Source organism: Anastrepha ludens, chromosome 6, assembly GCF_028408465.1.
Source record: "Anastrepha ludens isolate Willacy chromosome 6, idAnaLude1.1, whole genome shotgun sequence".
Lineage (NCBI taxonomy): Eukaryota > Metazoa > Arthropoda > Insecta > Diptera > Tephritidae > Anastrepha > Anastrepha ludens.
The window spans coordinates 26,885,965-26,909,819 of NC_071502.1; the positions used below are offsets into that span (position 1 = coordinate 26,885,965).

The following is a 23,855-nucleotide window of genomic DNA, read 5'->3' on the forward strand; positions in this document are numbered from 1 at the left end:
TTGCTGGAATTTCGGCCGATTTATGTAAAAGAGTGGTCGAAAATTGGGTTCAACGATTGGACTTCGTAAAACGTGCACGCGGTGGTCATGCAAAAGAAATCGAATTTCATACTTAAATGTATATGTTCAAACTCGATAATAAAAAAAAAATTAGTTAAAAAAGTCAAACCGTTTGTGTTTTATTGAAAAAAAAAGTTGAGGCGCTCTTACTGAAAAACGCTTTACTAAATGCTTTAAAGTTTTAAAAATTACAGTAAAAACAGTAAAAATGTCGTAAAGTTTTAAAAAGTAGAAATAAATAGTTAGTTGCACTTTTTCAACTGTATCATTTAAGCTGCGGCGTGAATTCTTTTTATTTTTTTGAGTGGGCCGTTTGATATATTTTATGTTGATTTTTATTTATTAATTTTTTTTTTGTGGACACTTTTGTATATTTAATGTTGAGAAATGAAATAAAGCAAAATAAATAAATTATCTGCATACTCTGTTTTTCCGTTTTCGTGTATCGTATTTGTATCAAATAGGGTGTGAGTGACTGTATTTCGATAGAAAGTTAACGGATTTTCGTAAATACTGAAGTACTATAAGGCCCTTCCATTACATACCAGCTTCCAGTTCCATGCTGCCTGTCATCGACACATCCAGCCGATCATTCAACGACGTCATTATGCCCTCCATTTGTGCCACTGAGGCGCGTTGCAATTGTGTACGCGACGCACCGCCATTGTTGTTCGTACTTATAACACTACTGGACATAACATTAACACCTTGAGGCGGTGTCTTTTTGCGGCGCACCACTTTTCCGGGCGGCAGTTGGCCGCGCACTATACCATTACCCTCCAATGTCTGTTGTTGGTGTTGTTGTTGTTCAGCCTCCAACGCCGGTGCAGTGTTCATCGTGTCATTGCCATTTTGATTGTCTGTAGCAATGTTCATGGTGATACATTTTTCTGTTGTATTTTTGTTGTTCTCACTATTGTTGTGCTTGCTATTCAGCAGGGCTGCTGTAGTTGTTGTCTCGCAATTATTATTGTTTTTAAGTTCAACAACATCATCATCGTTTATGGTGTTTGCCATGAATGCGGTGACGTCAGCATTGGCAGCTGTGTATTGTGCTTTTGGTATAGTGTTTGGCAGCATTGCATTGTTTGTGTTGTTGGCGTCATTGTCATTGAGTGTGGCTATGATTTCTGCAGTTGGTTCTGTGTGTGTTGCGGTTTCCGGTGCTACTTTCGATTGTGTTTGTGGCATTTCGTTCTGCTCTTCGTTTGCCGCTGGATGTGGTGTCGTTGATTGCGTTTGCTGTTGTTGTTTATTGCCATTTGACTTGGGCATGTCTTTCAGGAAAGGATTGAAACGCGCCTGACGGTTGGGTGGCGAATTGGAATTAAAGTCTGAAATTGGAAAAGAAAATTTAATATGGGTGGGAGGTTGCTTAAAATGTCTGGCGCAGAATTTCTGGATGTCCTTAAAAAACAAAAAAAAAAATAACAACTACGAAGCGTCCAGCAAATTTTAACTACAATAAAAAGCAGCAACCCAAGTGTCACTCGGCCATGCTAAAAGCTTTGAATCTACAGATACCCGTCAACAGAGAGCCGCAAACCACCGAAGCATACCCACAATGGTTGATTAACAACGCCAAACCAATAATCAAGGCCCTGCAACTGCCCAAAGCAAGCAGTCCAATAAAGAAGTGCATCAAGCTCTTCGGCATAAAACTCGTTTGGTTCAACTTTGGTCTCCGTACTCCGTACCATTCGGAGGAAGGAATAACGATCACTGGACAATACTAGAGTGAATTATTGGACCGCTTTCACAAAAAATTGAAGGAGACGCGGTCGTATTTGGTGAAAAAGAAGGTGATGTTTCACCACAATAACGCACCAGCACTTTGATCCGGAGTTGTCACCGCCAAACTGCATGAATTGGGTTATGAATTACTGCCGCACCCCCCGTTTTCACCCGATCTGGCTCTCTGCGACTTTTTCTTGTTCCCTAACATAAAGAAATGGCAGGCAGGGAAAAAATTTAGTTCAAACGAGGAAGTCATCGCCGAGGCAGATGCGTATTTTGGATAGTTTGACAAATCCTTTTGAGATATCAGACGCTCTTTAAGATACGAGCAAGCTGGTTTTCGCACTGTTGGCTTGGTCAACACACTTCGGATTATAGTAGAACAATCAGTTGAGCGGCGCTTCCCGCTCTACATACAATTCGTAGACTTTAAGAAGGCGTTCGACACTATCCAACGAGACGCAATATGGTTGGCACTGAGTAGAAAGGGAGTTCCCGCCAAGATAATCCGCCTCATCAAAGCTCTCGAAGAGAACTCCGAACTGGCAGTGCTTCACAGAGGCGATATCAGCGATCCATTCACTACCAATGCAGGCGTTAGGCAAGGTTGTCCCCTGTCGCCCCTTCTCTTCGCCATCGTCCTTGATGACGTCATGAGCCAACTGACCCTGCACAAAAGAGGCATCGTATGGAGTTTCACCACACATATTGAGGGCCTGGACTTCGCCGATGACATCTGCCTCGTCTCTCACAAACTTTTCAACATGCAAGCGAAGGCGGACAAACTAGTCGCGCTGGCACGCACTGTCGGACTGGAGGAGGTCAACATCGCTAAGACCAAGGCCATGAGAGTTAACCATAATAACGCAAGGCAGATATTGTTTGACGGATGGCCGGTGGAATTCGTTGAAAGCTTCTGCTACCTCGGCTGCATCAGCACGGCAGATGGTGAAGCAGATGAAGATGTCAACTGCAGGCTAAACAAAGCAAGGGCGGCATTCGTATGGGGGAGTTCGCGAAACTCCAGGCGCACTAAACTAAGAATATTCGGCTCATGTGTGAAGCTAGTATTGTTGTAGGGAAGAAACATGGCTGGTCTCTAACAGCATCATACAGAGGCTGCAATCCTTCATCAACAAATGCCTCCGCATAGTCTGCAGAATATTCTGGCTAAACACCATCAGTAACGACGCGCTGTGGAGATCAACGAATGAGACACCCATCCCATGGCAAATCAAACGCAGAAAGTGGCAAAATCTTAGAAAACCACCAGATAGCATCACGAGAATGGCACTGGACTGAAACTAGCAAGGGAACAGAAGTCGCGGTCGGCCAAAGATTACTTGGAGAGGGTCGATGTTGCGCGAACTAGCAGATGCCGACATCACTTGCGACGGCGCAAAATCAACAGCCCAGAACCGTGTATGATGGAAGAGTCTTGTGGAGGCCCTATGCTCCCGAGCATAGTGAATAAGGACACAAAAAATATGGATATAAAAGGAGTGAGACTTCTCCAGCTTATTATGAAATAATAATTTCAATTCGTTGTTTAAGCGTGTATCGTTCCATTTTTATTAATAGTTTCTATTTATCAAATATCAAAAAATGACAGCTTCAGAAGTCTAACCCCATCGCACAGAAGCTACAAACCTTCATTAACAAATGCCCCCGCATCATCTCCAGAATATTCTGGCCAAACACCATCACTAACGACGCACTGTAGAGATAAACGAACGAGGAACCCATGCTTAGGCAAATCAAACGCAGAAAGTGGCGATGGATAGGTCACACACTGAGAAAACTACCAGATAGCGAGGATGGCACTTGACTGGAACCCGCAAGGGAGCAGAGAACGCGGTCGACCAAAGAACACTTGGAGAATGTCAATGCTGCGCGAACTAGCAGCTGCCGACATCTCATGGGATGATGTAAAAACAACAGCACAGAACCGTGTACGATGGAAGAGTCTGGTCGAAGCCCTATGCCCCCAAGAGGAGTGAACAAGGGTAAAAATTTAACAACGTTTTTTTAAGGGGTTAAAAGAATGACCGGAGTTTAGGAGAAGTGTATCTTTTTAAAAGGTGGCTATGTTGAAAAAAAAAAAAAAAAAAATTTTTTTTAAAATGTGTTTTCATTTCAAACCCACGTACTTATTGTACCCCCCTCGTATACTACACATAAATCTTCAATTCAACTATGTTCGAACTCACCTGGTGTCTCATCAATGCTCATCGAACGCATAGAAGCGATATCATCGTTCGTCAAATTGCTGCACGATACCGCCTACAACAACAATTAAATATTTTGCCATTGAAAGAGATTTTTTCATAGTTACATTCGATTGACAAATTACCTGCGATCCATAGCCACTCGATGTGGACGAACTCATGCTGGGCGTAGCCAGGCCGGTTAAATGTTTCATATTCGCATTGGCACTGGACGTGTAACTCAAGTAGCTGTTATTGGAATGATTGCTGACGTCCATGAACGAGTCCATTGTTTTCGAGGCTGTGAGCCGCGAGCGCGTATGATAGTTGTTCTGTTGGTTCTTCTCCAGTTCATATTCGGCTGTGTATTCCGAATCGCTGTAGCTGTCTTCGGGCTCTTCGGCCAGTGCGCGATGCACGCCCAGCGGTTCTTCGTGCAGTGTCGTCATGCGCATGCCCAGCAGCTTGCTGGTGGCCGGCGAAGCTGTATTACAATAAGAGATCATTAACAGGTTGGTTGGTGATAATTTATTTAAAATTGAAATGTGTTAAAATCAAATAACTTCAACTCAACAACTGTGAGTAAATATTTATTTGTTTACATAAATATATTTTTTTTTTGTTCTCTTGCTTTGTTTGTGGATAAAGACATTTGGTTAACACCTACGCTTGGTCGGCGGAATACGTTGATTGAAATTTAAGTTCAAATTCAAGAATGTCGGACGCGCTGCATTCCAGAAGTGTGGCACGAAATATTTATACAAAGAAATTTTATGTTATTAATGGGTAAAACAAACATGCACACATACATATGTACATATAAGTGGTAGGTACTTATATATGGCTGAGTGTGGTAGGAACACAAAAAACTAAACTAAAATAATTTTTTGTTGTGGTGCACGGCGGCAACATCAACAACAGCAAACTAAAGGTACACAACAACAATTCAATGCGAATGGTGCGTACTCGGAACGATTTTGTATAGTTATGTGAAGATACATAGGAAATAAATACATATTTGTAATTCAACTAGATTCGATAAAGGTAAACGCTAAAATGCTGAATGCTAAATATATAAAATCTAGAAATGCTAGAAACGTGTGGCTACAATTCAAAATTATGCGCATACTCAAACGCCTAGGCTGCTGCTATAATATTTATAAATATATATGTATATATGTATAAGTATGAATGATGTAAATATAAATGAAACACACATAGAATTACTGCGAAAATTAATTACAACAGTTAAATGGCAGCAAATGAGTGCGAAACGGTTAACGAAGGATTCAATTACGTTTGATTAAATAACAAAAAAAAAGCAAAAAAAAAACGAAATTTAAGTAGTAAATTCAAGAGTACAGCTAAGGCTGTGGATCTTCCAAGCTTCAGTTTATAACAAATAAAAAATATTATTTAACGCTTAACGGCCGAAAAGCCCCGCTACGAGACGTAGTACAGGGTTTTTTTTGAAAAGTAATGAGCCTTCCCGCGCGGAGCGTCTGCCAAGCGATCAACCGAATCGGCTGGTGGGGGAAAATGATCGTTGCACCTTCCCCTTCCACTAGAAACCGGTCCCAGTTCGCTGGCAACAGCGGTGCAGTCAACATCGCTCCGCGCGTCAAAGTTGTTTTAAGGGGTTACATGGGTTTCGTCGGGTAAAAAAAGGCCTATTTTCAATTTTTTTTTTCTCTGTAAAAAATTATTTATTTAATTCAAACTTTTTTCTGTCTTATAGATACACATTTAAAGAACAATTTCTGAAATTAAAAAAAAAAAAATTAAAACACCTCCATTGTGACGTCATTTCCGCTCGAAAAAAAGGTGCGTCCGCGTTGTCAGCATAACTCCTGACAGGTTCATCAAAAATGAAAAAACAAAAATAAGTGTTTTAGTTCAGACCATAAACTCGACTGCTTGAACGAAGAAAAGAAAAAAAAGTAAAAATTGGAATTTTGGCAGACATTTTTCCAAAAAAAAAGAAAATATTTGTCAAATTTGCTTGACATTTTTTTTTTTTTTTTTTAAATAATTGTAATTGAAAAAAACAAACAAAATCCTTCGTTCAAGCACGAGTAAATTGTATTTCATCAAGATCGGTTGAGTAGCTTTCGAGAACATTTGACAAACGACTTTGAAAACACAGTTCCGAGAAAAACGCGTTTAAAGTTTTGAGTAACAATAAAAGTGGCTTGGAGCGCACACATTCCAAAGGCTGTATCTTAGAATTTATTATTAGGATCGACTTGAAAATTTAGAATAATATTCCTGAGATGTTGTAGAAATAATAAGCCAAAAAAAAATAAATCGATTTTTTGAACTAACGAAACCCATGTAACCCCTTAAAAGTGTGTTAGGATTTTGCAGGGGCGAAAATGCAGCGATCGTTGAAGCAACGTTACTCGATCAAATTTTGCGTAAAGCTAAACAAAACGAGTACCGAAACCATTAGGCTACTCAAGGAGGCTTACGCGGACCAATCTCTGTCCAGTGCCCAGGTAAAACGGTGGCACAAGCCGTTCAAGGAAGGCCGGGAGGACGCCGGCGAGGACGAACAGCGATCTGGAAGGCCTTCGATGACGCAAACATACGAAGATGTGAACCGGGCTCGTGAATTTTTGAACATTAACCGTCGTGCTAGCCTACGTAAGATCAGTGAAGAGTTAAATTTAACTTATTACAATGTACGGGAAATCGTCACCGGAAAACTTGAAATGCGCAAAGTGTGTGCCAAATTGGTTCCAAAGGTTTTGACTGATCAACAAAAGCAATTGCGTGTGCACAAGAGCCGTGAAGTATTGGAAAGTGACGAACAGGATAATACTTTAGACAATTGTATCACAGGAGATGAAACCTGGTGCTTTGAGTTCGATTCTGAGGTCAAGAGAGAGAGAGAGTGCGGAGTGGCACACGACTCCATCGAGGCGATCCAAAAAACTGTGAGAGCCGAATTGAACGCGATTCCGGCGGATGAGTTTAAAAAATGTTTCCTGCAGTGGAAGGCGCGCTACCAACGGTGTATTGACGCTCAAGGGTCCTATTTTGAAGAATATTAGTTGTATAAGTCAAAAGGTTTAATAAAACTGCTTAAAAAAAATAAGGCTCATTACTTTTCAATCAAATCCTGTACTTATGCGATGGAAAACGAAGGACCCCAACACGGGGACATGAAAAGAATTCAGTTTTCATTTCATTTATTTATCATCGCTGTAGTTTTCTTTAACAAATACTGCAACTTTGTACATCCCTGGTTTGTTGATCATACAAAATTATAAATCAAGTAAATATATTGAATTCATATCTAAATAAATCAGTTTAAATTTTTAGTTTAAGTTTTCATCCTTATAAACGTTTTAGAATTTCACCTAATTTTCCGTCGTCTTATGGGCGAGTATTACAGAAAAAAAGCTCTCGGCCGTTAAGGGTTAAAATCCTTCAAATAGAGAGCAACATCATACTACCTATTTTTTTACTATTATTTTACAGTCCGGTTCAAGCGATTAGAGGCAATAATTTTTATGGCAGAAAATGATTATTAAAATATTAAAGTATTGCTGATAATTCAAGTGACAACTTTATTTTGCTCGAAAATAAGCAAGCAACAAAAAAGTAGGCCTCTTCTTATTATTCTAATCAAGTGAACCGAACTGTATGTACGATGGTCGATTAATAAGTAACGGTATTAGCCGACAGTTGGCGCTGCTGACGGAAGTTCAAACTACCGTGGCGCATCGTCACTGCAATCTGTTAAACGGTACTTGATAGGTTAATTAAATCTATGATATTTGACAGTCAAATCTAAGATATTTGTAGGGTTTTCCAATAACAGGTGTTACAGGTGAATGGATATCGCTATCGAGAGATGATTAACGATTTTTTATGACCGGAATTGGATGGGATTGATCTGGACAACATTTATTTTCAACAAGACGGCGCTACGTGCCACACAAGCAACGAAACCATTGATCTTTTACGGGAAAAGTTTCCGGACCGAACAGAGTTTTTTCTTTGGGGCCGCGTGAAAGACATTTCCAGGGTATACTACTGAAGAGACAGTCCTTGGCCATATATAAGTTTGGGGAAAAAGAAATCCCTTATTTTTTATTTTTTATTTTTTATTTTGCGCAAATGATTTAAAACTGTTTTATGGTCGATCTTTAGTTCCTGGGCGATGCTACGACTACTAACATGCCGATGAACTTCGATTATTTCCTCGATTTTATCGACATTTTCGAAACCGGGCCTGCCTGTACGAGGTGCATCTTTAACATCAAAAATGCCTGTATGGAATCAACGAAACCGAAATTGCACGTAATTAACTGTTAGAGTATCGGCACCAAAAACACCATTCACAATTTCAGCGGCCGGCCTAGCTTGCATTTTCGCATTCCCGCCTTTATCAAAGAAAAACTGTGAAACGTATCTCCTTGTTGACCCCCACTGTTAACACCTTGTAACTCACAACTGAATGGAGCAAACAAAAAACAGGCAAATAATTTTTTTTTTAGTGCGAAATGGCACCTTGACAACGAGCATAAACTTTGAATTCTTTGATCGATATCTTAAGAGTTATCGTTCATTACAGCCATAGGCCGAGAAAATAGTGATCTGTGATCTGTCAATGAGCTTGTTTCTGGCATTTAATTATATCAGTCAACCGCAGGTATGCTCTGCGATTTTCACTATGGGTAAAAATATCGAACAAAGAATTTGTCTTAAGTTTTGTGTTTTGAACGGGATTTCGTGCGCCGAATCTTTGAAAATATTGCAGAAACCCTATGGCGAGTGTGCTTTATCAAAAATACGGGTCTACGACTGGTATAAGGCTTTTGCAGAGGGTCGAGAGGTTGTGGAAGATTTGCCCCGATCTGGTCGCCCATCAACATCTTCAATGGATGAAAACGTCGACAAAGTCAAGGAAATGGTGCTGGAAAACCATCATTTAAGTTTGAGGGAGGTTGCCTCTTAGCCTGACCTCAGCGTATCTCAATTCGCAACACCATCAGTTGGGCATGAGACGCATGGCTGCTCGACTCGTTCCAAGAAAGTTTAATTTCTTTCCAAAAATTCATCGGTAAAAGGTGGTTGAAGACATGCTTGAGCAAGTGAATTCGGACCCAACGTTTATTCAGCGCATCATAACAGGTGATGAGACGTGGGTGTATGAGTTTGAGATGCAAACTAGTCAACAGGCGGCTGAATGGCGCTATCCACATGAGCCGAAACCCAAAAACCATGTCAAAAGTGAAAGTCATACTACTCATTTTCTTTGATTATCTTGGTGTTGTGCACTCGGAATTCATTCCAAATGGTTCTACAGTAAATAAAGATTATTATTTGGAAGTTATGCGACGTTTGAGAGAGAATGTGCATAGGAAACAGCCCAATTTGTGGAAAGAAAACTCATGGCTCTTGCACCATGATAACGCACCGCCTCACAAGGTTCATATTGTGAACACTTTTTGACCAAAGGCTCGACAAATATCATCGAACAACCACCGTATTCACCGGATGTAGCCCCTGTGACCTTTCCCTTTTCCCAAAACTTAAATTGCCACTCCGCGGACGCCGCTTTGAGTCGATAGAGACCATTAAGGAGAATTCGGTGAAGGAGCTGAAGAAGATCGCTTTAAACGCGTTTGAAAGGAGCTTTGATGAATGGACTAATCGTTGGTATATATTATATGTATTGCTTCGAATGGAGGGTGACAAAATAAATTTGGATTCTTAAACAAATATTTTGCTTTTTATTGAACAATTCCCGGTACTTTTTTGACAGAATGTATTTCTCTAGTTTCCCAGTTTAAAAATTCTAAAAAAAAAATATTTTAAAGAATTCATTAAATTCACAGTAAATAAATACAAGGCAAAGTAAACAAATGTAGGGCTAAAAATTTGGTGCCTCACACTCAACTCACAAAAATGCGGTACTTTTGTGCGCTAATGTCTGTGTGCTGCTGTGATAATAGACGTGTCAATTAGAATTTAAATATTAATAACGTTAATCAATCTTCAGTAGTGGTTAAATGGGAATTTTTTATGAATGTCGCTTATTTACACCGCGATTTGTGAATTTCCTGCCACTAGAGGTTTGCTAACAAACATCAAACTAAATGAGGCTAAATCAATAACATCATAATTTGACAAATTGAGACAGAAAACAAAAGCAACTAAATTAAGAAAAAGCAAAAAGATGAGGCATTCAAAGTTTTATGATTTATACACCATTTTCGAGCTGTGCTCTGATGACTCAAATGACGTTTGTCTACAACCGGAATATTTGATGGCCAAGCTTGGTGGACGGGGGCAATGGCCCTATCTTGTGTAGAGACTTGTTTGTGGTCTGTTAACCATCGCACGCTACTACCACATGACCCGCTTATTGACGCAATAATGCTAATGTTCATAATAGATAAAACATATTTGACACCATTATTTATTTATCTGTCTATCAGCCGGTTTGTCAGCCGTCAAAGGACTTGTGAATTAAATACATACTTGAATACTTATGTCTCATTGGTAGGAAACATTGTATATTCAGTTTGTAAATTAATTTCTGGCCTACTTGCAGACATATGCACACATTCATATATACATACTCGTTTGTTTACTTAGTGCTGGCTCATTGAGCTGCTTGATTGGTTTCCACTGTTGATTTACTAGTGAATAACAGGCAGATAATAACCGGCGCAATCACAATATTGATTAATTTGATGAAATAGCCTAGATAAAATGGGTTCAACAGCATTAAATGAGGGAAACCGTAGTATTTAAGAGCAAATTTGTATTGCATTGCAGAGCTGCGGCCAGTAGCGCGGCAGGATTTTGAGGAGATCTGTTAAGAAAAAAAAACTCGATGTCAACGTTAGCGCATTTTTCGATGCGCTTTGGTAGTTAATGAGTTAGCTTTCGATTGGTGTCATTGAGCGTACAGATTCAAGTTAAACGGAGTCTGGGGAAACAAAAAGCAATTGGCATCGTCAGATATGCCTCCAGTTGTCAGTTGTAGGAGCAGTGTGCACTGTTCTCGATGCCAGCGGACAATCGGGTGTCTTGGGTTAGTTTTGGTAGGAAGTATGACGATTTGATCCCAGATAGAGATCAATGGTTAAGTACAGCAAACCTATTAAGGGGATTTCAGCACACTTTCTACACCGACGGATTCAAAACCAGTGATGGTAGCGGATCTGAATGGTACTTAGACGAAGACACTAAGTACTCCAACGCTACACGACAGATGGCTTTGGTATTCTTAACGGAAGTCTATGACATATTGATTGCAGCATGCTGGCTAATTGAGAAAAAGTGGCGGGGTAGTAGTATTGGAATTTGTAGTGACAGTCAAGCTGCACTAAGAACCCTTGTTAACCCACGTTGCTCTTCGAAATTAGTCGACGAATGTAAGACAAAACTGAACAGTGTTGTAAAACACCACAAAGTTTGTTTATGTCGATGCCTGGATATTGTGGTATTACAGGGAACGAGTTGGCTGATAAACTGGCTAATGAAGGCTCTGCAAGTATGCCACTAGGTCCTGAACCCTTTCTAGGTTTCAATTCTGCATCGATTAAACTATGCATCGATACGACTTCTTGAAGTCTACCCATAGAAGCCGTTGGTCTGAGTTGGACTCCTGCAAAGTAGCCAAGTGCTTTGTGAAAGAAGCAAATAGGAAATTAGCGAGCCTTCTGCTTAAACTTAGTAAGACGGATCTGAGAGTACTCGTGGGTGTAATCACAGGGCACAACGCCTGTGGTCAGTATATGGCTGCCATGGGGGTCGTAGACAGCCCGATATGCCTATCCTCCCTTGAGGATGACGACACTGCAGAGCATTTTCTCTGTAGCTGTCCGGCGTTTTCCAGAATCAGACTTAGGCTGACTTACGGTGCGATGTACTAAGCATAGATAAATTGCATACTCTTCCTCTTCCAGATCTCTTGAGACTCATCAATGAATCTAAAAGATTTGCGGAAGAGTGACTTCAAACCAATTTTTCTGCCTTATCATCCATTTTGTATCTATTCTGTATCTCTATTTCTTCCATTTTAATCTATCCGGGTGTAGTGCAATGGCCTTCCTGACTGAGTACTTGGACTTGACCAACCCCCAGAAACATGAAAAACTCGTGCCTGATCGAAGGATTTTTTTTTTTTGTTTGAAAAATTTCAATTTTTTTAAACAATTAATTGTTGGTTTTTTTCTCGAAAATCTGAAAAACATTTCCTGAGGCCGCCATATTGTTAATTTTGAACAACAAAAAAAGCTTCGATCAGGCACAAGATTATCTATTAATAAAATTAATTTCTCTTGTCCGATTGATTTTAGATGAATCGCCAAGGACTTGTGATGATCACCGAAAGGAACTTCTGGAGAAACGGGGTCCAGACATACAGCGACAAATTTTACAATTATTAATTTTTTTTTTGCAATTTTGCTAAACACAAGTCGAAACGTGATGTATAATGGTGTGGTTTTATTTTTGTAAAATAAAGAAATTGACTAAGAAAACAAATTTTTTTTTGAAAATCATCATTTTTCCGGACTTCTGACTACCCGGGGTTAGAGTTAATAAGTTAATGCTGTGTAAAAAATTTGTGTAGTTTCATTAAATTTTGTTCAAAATAAAAGCTAATTAGTTTTACACTCAAGTTGCCCTCAAATACTGTGCACACTCTGTATCATTGTTACGATAAAAAAGTGGCATATGCATGTAAATCAATTATTTTCAAGATGAGTTAGCTGGTTATTACTTGTGAATACGCATATTATGGAAAATAACAGGATAGAACTTGTTGGAAAATCAAAAACAAATTTTAATTAAAAAAAAAAAACATAAAAATTAAGCAAATTTAAACAAACAAACAAAAAACTGCTAAATATCTACTATGTTCATGAATAGTATGCAATCTAAAATGCGCTAGAGAAATAAGCACTAGTTCAAATGAATTTAAATAGCATCTAAAACAACCCAATAATCAATGCAACATTCATGAAATGGAATGGAGTGGAGTGGGCGAACAATGCATATACACCAATGCAAATGTATGATGAGATGAGCAGAGTGGAGGTATGAAATGCGTTTGATTTGTTCTATTTTTTTTTTTTTTTTATCTTGAAATGAGTTCGTCAGATATCGAACTTTAAATTACAACTGCGAAATTTTTCGACTGATGTGATTAGATCGAAAATCTTTAGTTTTTCACACACTGACAGTACATACAGACTATAGACGAGTGATCGCTAAAAGGTTAGTGATAGTATTCTGAGCTAAATGTTTGTACGAGTACGAGTTGTTTGGTGTAATGGGGTTGCTGCTATACATACATAGCACTTCTGATACGCAAATATACATACATATTTGGTTGATAGAGTGTATTTATATATTTTTTGTATATAAGGAAAATATAGAGTGCAGTAGAAATGGAAGAGACGGCACATGAACACTTTGTTGTTTTTTTTTTGGTACTTTTGACGACTCCTTTGATTTGAGTTGAGTTTGTTTTGTTGTTTTAATGCTAGTTGCTAGTTGCCTTGCATAACTAGGGTACTATGTACGAGTACTATGTACAAATTGTTAGTGTTGCTAATTTATTTTTGTGTTTGCATATGTTGAGTTTTTGAATAAATACGAACAAACAATATTCAACTAATGATGATATCGTTCAATTGACAATTTTCACAACGATATAACAAATTCAAATCAATTCAAGTTGGGATGCTGATTTTGTTTTTACGAATATCTTAATTGCAATGTGAACGAGCGAACGAACGAACGAACGAACGAACGAGCGACGTTGTCGTAACTAAGTTGTTGCTTTCTAGCGTCACGTTTAATTAGTTTGCTTTGTGCTTTACCTGACAAAATAGAGCCTGGCGTTTGGGTGAATTGATTCGATTGGTTAGTTGGTTGGTTGTTTGGTTGGTTGATTGATTGGAAACAGAAACAACGTTGCATTAGAAGGATTTTTTAAATGAGTAAACGAATGAATACAACCAAAAGCGCGTTAGAATACAAGCGAGTTGTTGTAGCAGTAGTTGTTTTTTTTTTTTGTTTTTTTTTTTAGAAGTTGGAGCAGAGGAGTAGAGGTACAAGAGTTGTCGAACGCATCAGACAATTGCGGTGTTAGCGGAAACAGAGAGAGATAGAAAGTAGTAATGGTAAAAAGTGTTCAATTAAAAATCAAATTGTTTTACAATAAAAAATCGCTAAATTTGAAAGGAGTCAAATTATAATAAGGTTCGTTTTGAATAAACAAAAAAATTATGTATACTCCAAATTGGACAACAAATGATGTATGCGCTTTGGGCTTGTTACAACTTAAATATGTATATATAGACTAGACTTAGATAAAGTATGCGATTGCGCAACCAACCTAATTGTAAAATCACTAAAGAGCGCTAAAGAAAAATACTGTATGAGTACACGGACGTGTGAAAAAATAATTCTGTAGCACTAAGGGTATTCACGAAACTACATACAAACATGTAAATGTATTTAATTTAGTGACTGTTTTCGTTATAACGGTATTTTGTACTGCTATTGAACGTTATCCATTCTGTTTATAAGTGAGTTGTTTTTTTTTATTTCCAATTTTATATTATAATCTATTAAATTTAAGCAATTAGTAATTATTTTTAAAATAGTATTGGATTTCTTTGTTCTCTAACCAGTATTAGATATTTTATTTTTTATTTTTTATTTTTAGAAGCTTGCATAATAATAAAATTATAAGTAAACTAATCAAACGCAGCGCTAGCAGCAGGGGCTTTCGGCTGGTTGGTGATGTATGTTGAATCAGATACGACGGAGTAGGTCGGTGTCCTTCAGAAATTTGTAAATATTTTTGATGTTTTCTTCAGTGGCTTCTTTTAGAAGTAGAAGAGGATCTGTGTTGCTGAAGTGGTGATGCCTTTGAGAAGCAAGTTCTGGGCAGGATACCAGTAGATGATGTACACTGACTGTTGCTTGGCAGAAGGGGCAGGTGTTGGATGTATTACCCTGTAATAGGTGTACGCTAGTAATTATGGTGTGCCCAATACGGAGTCGTGTGTATGGGGTAATGTGGTTGGTGGGTACCGATGATGGATAGGCAGGTTTTGAACGTTTGGGGTTAATGTTGGAATAACGATGTTTATAATACGACCAATCCGAAGTAACTTAGTTTGCCTCCGTTCATGAATAAGTCGGTGTATGTCGCTAGGTAGGATGGCTTCTGATGTGGCTGTTGGTGTAATGGACATGTCTTTGGCAATTGTATCTGCCAGTGTGTTATCCTGGATGCCGGAGTGCCCAGGTATCCCCATAATTAGTATCCACGTTATTAGTATGTTTTGATACTGTCGATTATTTTGCTTGATTTTTTGTGGTTTTTAATGGCTTGGAAGCAGGACAAACTGTCGGAGCAAATTATATGCTTACCCTTACTTTTGGCGCAGTATTGAACGGCTTGTAATATGGCGGTTGCTTCAGCGGTGAAAATAGAGCAGAATGAAAATAGAAGGCCGTACGCGATAACTTCCTGATTTTCCTTTACCACTGTGTAAGTAGTGTGGGATCCTCTTGACCCGTCAGTAAAAATCAATTGCCACCCGTTAAATTTGTAGTCTGCGATAGATTCGGCGAACTTGGCCCTGTAAGCGGCGTTTGGAGTATTCTCTTTCCGTAAATTAACTATAGTAGGTCGTTGATAAAAGATTTTTGCTAATCGCCCACGGTGGGTAATTGGTGTACCGCAGAGTGTGTAGTTTAGAGGGCAATTCCGCATGTTTAGCAAATAAGGCGCAGGTGTGTATTGATGACCGATTTTGAGGCTTCTACATGGACTTCCCCCCTTAATCTTCGTTTTCCTATTTTCTCCGATTGTGGTACTTTGCGCATTTGTCCATTAGTTAGTCTGTATTTTCTAATTGTGTCGATATTGAGGGCCATGCGGATCACGTCGTTTGGTACATACCAGCCTGCATTTGTTATTTTCGAAGTATTTTAGATTGGGTCCTTTGAATGTTTTCGATATTGGTTTTCTAGATTTCTATGCCATATTTCCAAATGGTTGAGATTATTGATTTATATATCACTACATTGTTGTTAAGGCTTAGTTTTGAATTTCTAGCCAACACCAGTATAGTTGTCTAAACTTATTTTTAATTTCATTTCGCTTATTTTCTATAAGTCTTTTCCAATTTAGTTTTTCATCTATAGTTATGCCAAGATACCTTGCACTAGGAAGGATTTTTATTTCATTGTTAGTTTATGTGTTTTAGGCTTTCTGTTTTACATATTACTTGTTCCGTTCTATCTGTGTTGACTTCTATTACCCATTTATAGAGCGATTTTATTGTTTGTTGAAAAATGTCAGTAGTTTTTTATTTTTTCGATTTTATCTGATGCTTTAAGTAAGGCTGTGTCATCAGCGAATGTGGCTATCATGCAATTTTTTGTTGTTGGAATCAGTATATCTGCTGTGAATATCAGGTACAATAGAGGTCCCAGGACACTCACTACCTTGAGGTACACCTGCTGTCATCTGCATCGTGCTTGAGTATTCGTCTTCAAACTTTATAAAAAAAATGTCGTTTTTCCAGGTTACTATTGAGAATCGTGAAGTGATCTTTCTGAGCTTAGCAGTAGTCCTTTATGACACACCCTGTTTAAAGGTTTCGCCATCTCTAGGTAGACAGTTCTGGGGATTGCCGTTATTTGTGCAACTTTCCAAAGGCGTGGGAAGCATTGTGTTCTTAATATGCTGTTGAATATTTGTTGTATGTATATAACTGCTGCATCAGGTAATTCTTTTAGGATTTTACCATTTATTAGATCGTAGCTCGGTGCTATTTTACTGTTCAGATTTTTAAAATGATATCTGATTTCTGCTGAGGTTGTCTCGGTTATTCTTTACATTTTGTTCAATGATTGTTGCTTTTGTTGCTGGTTGTCTTTTTCGTTTGAGAATATTGTTTTAAAGTGTTCAGCTAGTGTGTTTACCTTCTCTTAATTGGTCTTTGCCCAAGTTCCGTGTTGTGTTTTGATGGGAGGCTTATGTGGAACTGCGTTGACTAAATTTTTAGTTGCTCTCCATAGAGAATATATGTTAGCTGCCGTAGCCCCCAAAGTTGTGTATGTATTTTTCAAGCTTTTTATCTTGGTGTTGTTTTAATAATGTTTTTAATTCAATATTGATGATTTGTTAAATTTTGCTTTATCTTCGGGACGTTTAGTAGTTTACCACTTTTTACGGAGTTTCCTTTTTTGCTTGATATGTATTGGAATAGATTCTTTGTGTTGAATTTTTATAGTTGGTGTCGAAATGGTGAGGGCTTTGATGATGGAATCGTCGACAAAAAGCTATTGATGAGTCAATATCGTCTTCCGTTTTTAATGAAATATTTATTGCCAATTGTTCTTCCACACTTTGTCGAAAATATGGCATGGTAATAAGTTTCCGCCCTCGTAAAAGAGGTGTCGCTGCTGTTACTATTTTTGTGTTCGCTCTGGTAATGTACTGGTGGTTTGAAGGTGCATAAGCGAGGTCTCGATCGCAGTAGTTGACATTCGTTTGAAGCGTAAAGATCCTTTTTTCTCTGACGTCAAAAATGTCCAAAACCCAACATTTGCGGGAAGTCGTGCTTCATTACTACCTTTAAAAGAAAAGTGCAGCTGAAGCGTGTCGTATATTAATCAACCTTTACGATAATCACGCTCCATCAAATACAATTTGTAAAGAGTGGTTTCGACGCTTCCAAAGAGGCAATTTCGACGTGAGTGATAAAGATCCGAAGGGCACCGAAAAAATTCGAAGATACTCAACTGCAACAATTATTGGATGAAGACGCATGTCGAACACTTGATGATATGTCTAAAGAGTTGGGTGTTGACAAATCCGTAATTAAATCTATTTGGACTCACGTCCAGCTATGGGGGGCGGCGGCAAAAACGAACACCGGCATCAAAGCAAAGACACTGCGAATAATCACCAGATACTCGATTTACACTGGCAATGAGCTAATATGCAACAAAACGATGATACCTTCAGTACGGGAACAGATAAAACGATTCAGTGACAAATACGGCGCCCCGAACCCGAGAATACCTTTGAGGCATCATCGCTTGGTCGGTTTCAAATTCGAATCGTTACCGTTACTAATTCTAATTGTCGCGAGAATTATTTAGTTTCGAGAATACCCCTAAGAGCTTAGATACTAAGGATACTAAGTATTCAACTAAATTTGCTAACTTATAATTACGAAGGATATTTTATTTTTCGATGAATGAAGTAAATGTTTTGATGTGCGATTTGATGCGCTTGATTTCATTTTATTCGAATTTTATTTTATTTATTTATTATTATTGGTTTTTTTTTTTTTTTGTTTTGCATTAAGAACAAGAAAACAATTCATCAAATGCCTTAGCAAATTTTGAGAAAAGCTGCAGTAACTGGGAAGCGTGAACATCAAAAAATGATTTGCAAAAGCACGATAGCTAATAAAACGGCTATACGAATAATATTTGAAGCGAAAAAGTGAAACGTTTATCGCAGACAGAGTGTTGAGCGAATCTTAGGAGGTGATTTATTACTTTAAAACTGCTGGGATAGAAGAGCGGACGGGTAGGGTAGTTGAATAACAAAAAGGTGCTGGAACTAGCATTTAAATTTTTTGTCAGCCACTAATTGCACTCAAATGATTTACAGCTCAAGTAATGAGGACTAAATGGAAGTAGAAAATAAACTGATATGAAATTGTTTCGAATGCTAGTTAGAATGAAGTCATAACTGTAGTGATGCTGTCTGGCCTCAGTCATATTATTAAAATAAAAAAAAAGTTTTGAAAGGGTGGAGGTAATTTTTTAATAGAAGCATATCAAAGTTTGATTGGGGTGTCAATAATTTTTCCGACACTTCGACTTGAACATGAACCTTTTTCATAAGTTGGCTAGCAAGAAAGTAATTTCGGTTTAAACAAAATGTTAATATCAGTTTGGTTTCGATGGTCCGCGCGAAATATAAAGATCTTCAAATCGACGGTGAAGCAACGCAGGTGATGTTAAACCATAAACTCGCCTACGCGAGTAGTGCCAGGAAAAACTATAATGAGAACTGAATTGCATCAAAACAAGAACATAAGTTGTTGTAGCAACATTTTAAGTCCAGTCTAGACGGGCGACCAATTAAACGGGCTCAACCAAAGGGAGAGGGTTGTTAAATGAGTTGCTCACTTAGGTAGGTAGGTGAAATGGTTGAAGTACCACTCTGGCACACCCAAAATAGCACTAAAGCGCTGTTTTGATACAATTTTGAGACCTAAAACAAGCATATATCTACATTCAATCAGAGCTGTTAATGTAATAGAGAAGATTGATGGGATTTAGGTGGGCGCACTGCCCCAGGCTGTCGAAGAAAGTAGCACCCAGTGACTTTAATCGTCTGGCTGCCAAACCTGGACATTTACAGAGAATTTTTTTTTTGTCGGGACAGACTAGCAAGTACAGCACTCAGACACAATTAAGTCCAATGTACTGCACTAGCGGGGTTCCCTTCGACCTCCGAATAGATCTTGTGGTGCCAAGGAGCTAAGGTGGTCGCTTCTTAACACATCAGTGCCAAAGACCTCAAGCCTGATTCGAGCGAAGGCCGGGCAGACGCACAGAAAGTGGTCCGCCGTCCCATCGACCTCTTCACGTGGTGGGCAGAGTGGACTGTCGGAGATGCCCACCTTTTCCATGTGCTTCGCCGATAGAAAGTGGCCCGTCATCAGTCCAACCAGCCGCATACAGTCTTCTCTGCTTAGTGACAGGAGGAACTGCGACAGTCGGTCGAACATGACAGTTACCATCAGTTTTGCCCATCTGCAGCCTGTCTTAGCCTGCCACGCTCACTTGTGGGTTGAAGTATCCGTTTGCTAACCGTGGCTTTGACGGCTACCGAAGGGAGTGGCAGAACGGGCTCCGGGCGAAGGAAGTTGGCTTGAAAGTGCTTAACAGTCTACTTCTCTGAATGGTCCCCCCAGCTTCTTCAATGAGGGTTAAATGGCAACCCTAGATTTTCCGCGTGTGAGCCGTGAGATCGTCCAATGACCGGTAAGTATAGCTACGAGTTCCTTTTATTGTATTGGTGCCACAGGGTTTTCGAAATAGCACATGAAGAAGTGGAGCTCCATCTTTTCCGCGCTTTTCTGAGAAATAGGTTGTGCAATTCCTTTTCAACAACAATCAGGGTGTGCCGATGACCGGCCAAGTGGTTTCTGAGACCAATTCAGCTTAAGTTTTAAAAGATCCTTGAATTATTATTTATATTTGTTAAATTAATCTATGAAGTAAAAACCCAATACAATTGAAGATCTGTTCTTGTTAATTTAAAAAAAAAATAGCATTTTACCTATGAACGTGGGTGTACCTACTTTAATGGCCATATGCGTATATGGTCTTGACTTTGCGATATCAGATTCCAATTTGTTTCACAGTTTGCAAAACACTTTGCATGGAAAATATCCAAAAATAATGATAACAGGAAATCGCAAGTGTTTCAGTGTGTTTCTTGAGAATTTCCACAAGTTTTAAAGGTCAAGGGTTGTCGGAAAATTAGAAGATATTTAATAGCATGAAATCGTACAGAATTGCGGCGGGGACGGATTTCTTGACGTCGGTTATTTATAAGGCGGCAAAATATTGGAAAGAAATTGCCGATTTTACATTTAGACGGCGTTGATAATTGTTTTGTGACCATTTATTTAATTTTTTTTTTTTACAGTTATTAGCTGTCACTTTCAGCTTGCTTTAGATAAAAAGTGCGCGTAATTTTGTTTATATTTGTTTGTTTGGCATCAATTTTAATATGGAGCCCACAAACGAGCATTTCCGACATATTTTACTTTATTATTTCCATAAAGGAAAAAGCGCAGAGAGGGTTGCTAAAAAGTTGCGTGATTTGTATCGTGATAAAGCCTTAAAAGAAAGACAGTGTTAAAATTGGTTTATCAAATTCCGTTCTGGAGATTTTTCACTTAAAGATGAGCCACGTTCAGGTCGGCCAAGTGATGTCGATGAAGACGTTATCAACGCTTTAATCGAATTGAATCGTCCTGTAACTTTGCGAGAGATTGGAGAGAAGTTAAATATACCAGAATCAACCGTTTATGAGCATATAAAGAGTCTTAGACCGGTAAAAAAAGCTTGCTATTTGGGTACCACATGAATTGAAAGAAATTCATTTAACAAACCGAATCAACACTTATGATATGCATCTTAAACGCAATGAAGTCCATCCGTTTTTGAAGTGGATTATCACTGGTGCTGAAAAGTGTATTGTTTACAATAACTTCAATCGAAAACGATCATGGCCGAAGTATGATGTAGCGCCGTAAACCACTTCAAAGGCTGATATTCGCCAAAAGAAGATTATGTTGCCAATTTGGTGGGACTGGAAGGGTGCGGTATATTTTGAGCTGCTTCAGAGGAACCAAACGATTAATTCGGATGTCTACTGCCAACAATTGGACAAATTGAATACAGCCATCAACGAGAAGCGACCAAAATTGATCAATCGTGAAGGTGTCATGTTTCATCAGGGCAGCTGAGAGAAATTGGCTGGGAACTTATGATGTAACCACCATATAGCCCTGACCTCGCACCGTCAGACTACCACTTGTTTTGGTCTTGGCAGAACTCCTTAAATGGTAAAATTTTCGGCAATGAATCAGACTCATTTGTTGTTGCTCAGATGTGTTTACCGTTGCAAGCTTTTGTTGGAGTTGATGAAGTTGTTGTTCTTTTTCTGTTTGCTGTTGTTGACTAGCAGTTAGTTTGCTCACTTTGGTTGTTGTTGTTGTCACGGTTGCTGCTTGAACTGCGGATTTGGAAGCGACCGTGGATAAGTCTCTGCAAAATCGCACTGGGTTCAGGTTTTTGCAAATAAAGGGCAGAAGTTCTATGAGCGCGGAATAATGAATTTCCCGGAAAGATGGCAAAAGGTTGTCGAACAAATGGGGAAATATATAATTGATTAAAGTTCAATCTAAGTTTAAATAAAAATGAAATGAAAGCAAATTTTCTTTAAAAAATCGGCAATTTATTTCCGAACAACCCAATAATTAGATTCATTTCTATTTTTTCCGATGGGTTGAAGACTCTGTGTTGCTTCTTTCTGATTATTTGATGACAATTTATTTGTTCATAAGCAACGGCCGGCAAGAAATAATAAAATATAACAAGCAAATAATATTTACTTGATTTGCTCAAGAAATTCTGCAAGTTGTCAATAATTTTTTTTTTGTAACAATGAGCTTCAATCAGTTGCTTCACAAATATAGCAAATGAAAAGATTTCACTACAAAATGCATTCCTTTCATTGTCACCACAAAATGTCAGCTGAAAACCTGCCCGTCGCAATTGAGTTTAACCCATCGAATTTGCCGTCACAGTGGATCAGCTGATCACCACGTATCAAGCCGTTACCCGCTGTCCCGCTGCAATTCTGTTCCGGACCTCACAAAACAAACTCGAAATTACTTTCTTGCCAATTAATTTTTCCCACTTATAGGGCACATTTCTTCCTACTCATGTCGATAAGCCATAAAATCATGCGAATTTTCCACAAAGATCAGCGTGGCACAAGAAAATGCACACCGCAAACGAGGGTGAAAAGTTCGAGTATAGATATTTAAAGGGTTTACATGTCATTAAGAGACTAGAGGGGAACTAAAAATATTCTTAAAATACACCTCAGGTCATCCACCCCTCACAGCGCTGTTGTTTTTTGTGTTGCTTACAGTTGCTACTTGTCAACAAATATATGATAACTTACAAACGGTAGAGCGGAAACTATTGGCACATACTGTCTATCATCTATACTGTCGCTAATTTATTATAAATCACATACAGAAGAGGAAGGAAATGCAGAAATTTAAACTAAATACTTTAAACGCCAGTTACACGGATTGTATGAATGGTTCTATGGCGCTGCTGAAACAGCTTCGAATATCTAAAAGTTAACGGTTTCTACAGTGTGAGTAAAAAAGCAGTTTGATATTAATGAGTTTACCAATTGGCACCTAATTATGACAGTAGAAAATAAAATCAAAATTTTGCCAGCAATTTATGTAAAACGCAGAATAAATTTTGCGCACAAGCAAAATTTTAAGCTACAATCCTTACTTAATAAAGGTGAATACAAGAAACATCATAAATTCCTAGAAAATACTTAGGTGGAATATTTTGTAGAGTTTATGTTAAATAGTTGGTAAATAAAATAAGTGGTTTAAGTGGTGGTCTTGCGCTGTTTGCAAAAAGTTGTAAAATAAACCAAGAAAACCAAATCAAGTTCAGAAATTTCGCAAAAAAAAAAAAAAATTCACGGTTAAATAATAGAAAATAGGCTTGTGCTTGAGCGCACATGAAGCCATTCTTACCAATGCCAAATGGTTTGCACGGTGGTTCATCGTTGCTCGATTTGCCGCCAAAGCTATGCCGATTGCGTGTGCCAAAGTCGCGTATTGCTTGATGTGCTGTAGACGTTCGATGGATGGATGGATATGGAGAGTAGTAGAATAATTGCATTAATATAGACAAATTTTAATAACAGTTTAATATATTTTAAATTTGTTTTATAAATTTTAGTACAGTAGAAACTCGATTCTTGCACGTAATGGAAGTAGGGCTCGATGCAAGTTTCGAGGTTGTCGCAAGTACTGAGGATTTTTTCCATACAAATAAAATGGTTTTTTTACTGATAGCAATCCAAGCTTATTTGTTTTTATTCTATTACTTAAGTACTTCGTTCTTTTAGGAACCAGTATTAGCACGGAGACACGTGGATATCGCGGGTAACGAGATCTCTGACTCTTTAGCTAGGATGGGCTC

The 23,855-nt window shown here is 38.5% G+C and overlaps 1 protein-coding gene across 7 annotated transcripts in view; it reads right to left on the minus strand.

Annotated features, from left to right (window-relative positions):
* LOC128867855 (kinesin-like protein KIF13A) overlaps window positions 1-23,855 on the minus strand; it is a 113,865-nt gene that overhangs the window by 3,680 nt on the left and 86,330 nt on the right. For all 7 annotated transcript variants that reach the window (XM_054109413.1, XM_054109406.1, XM_054109407.1 and 4 more), the window contains 4 exons: window positions 23,405-23,500; window positions 4,151-4,488; window positions 4,008-4,080; window positions 606-1,394 (listed from right to left, as the gene is read on the minus strand). In XM_054109413.1, coding sequence (XP_053965388.1) covers window positions 606-1,394; window positions 4,008-4,080; window positions 4,151-4,488; window positions 23,405-23,500 — 1,296 coding nt within the window. The remainder of the gene's footprint in view (window positions 1-605; window positions 1,395-4,007; window positions 4,081-4,150; window positions 4,489-23,404; window positions 23,501-23,855) is intronic.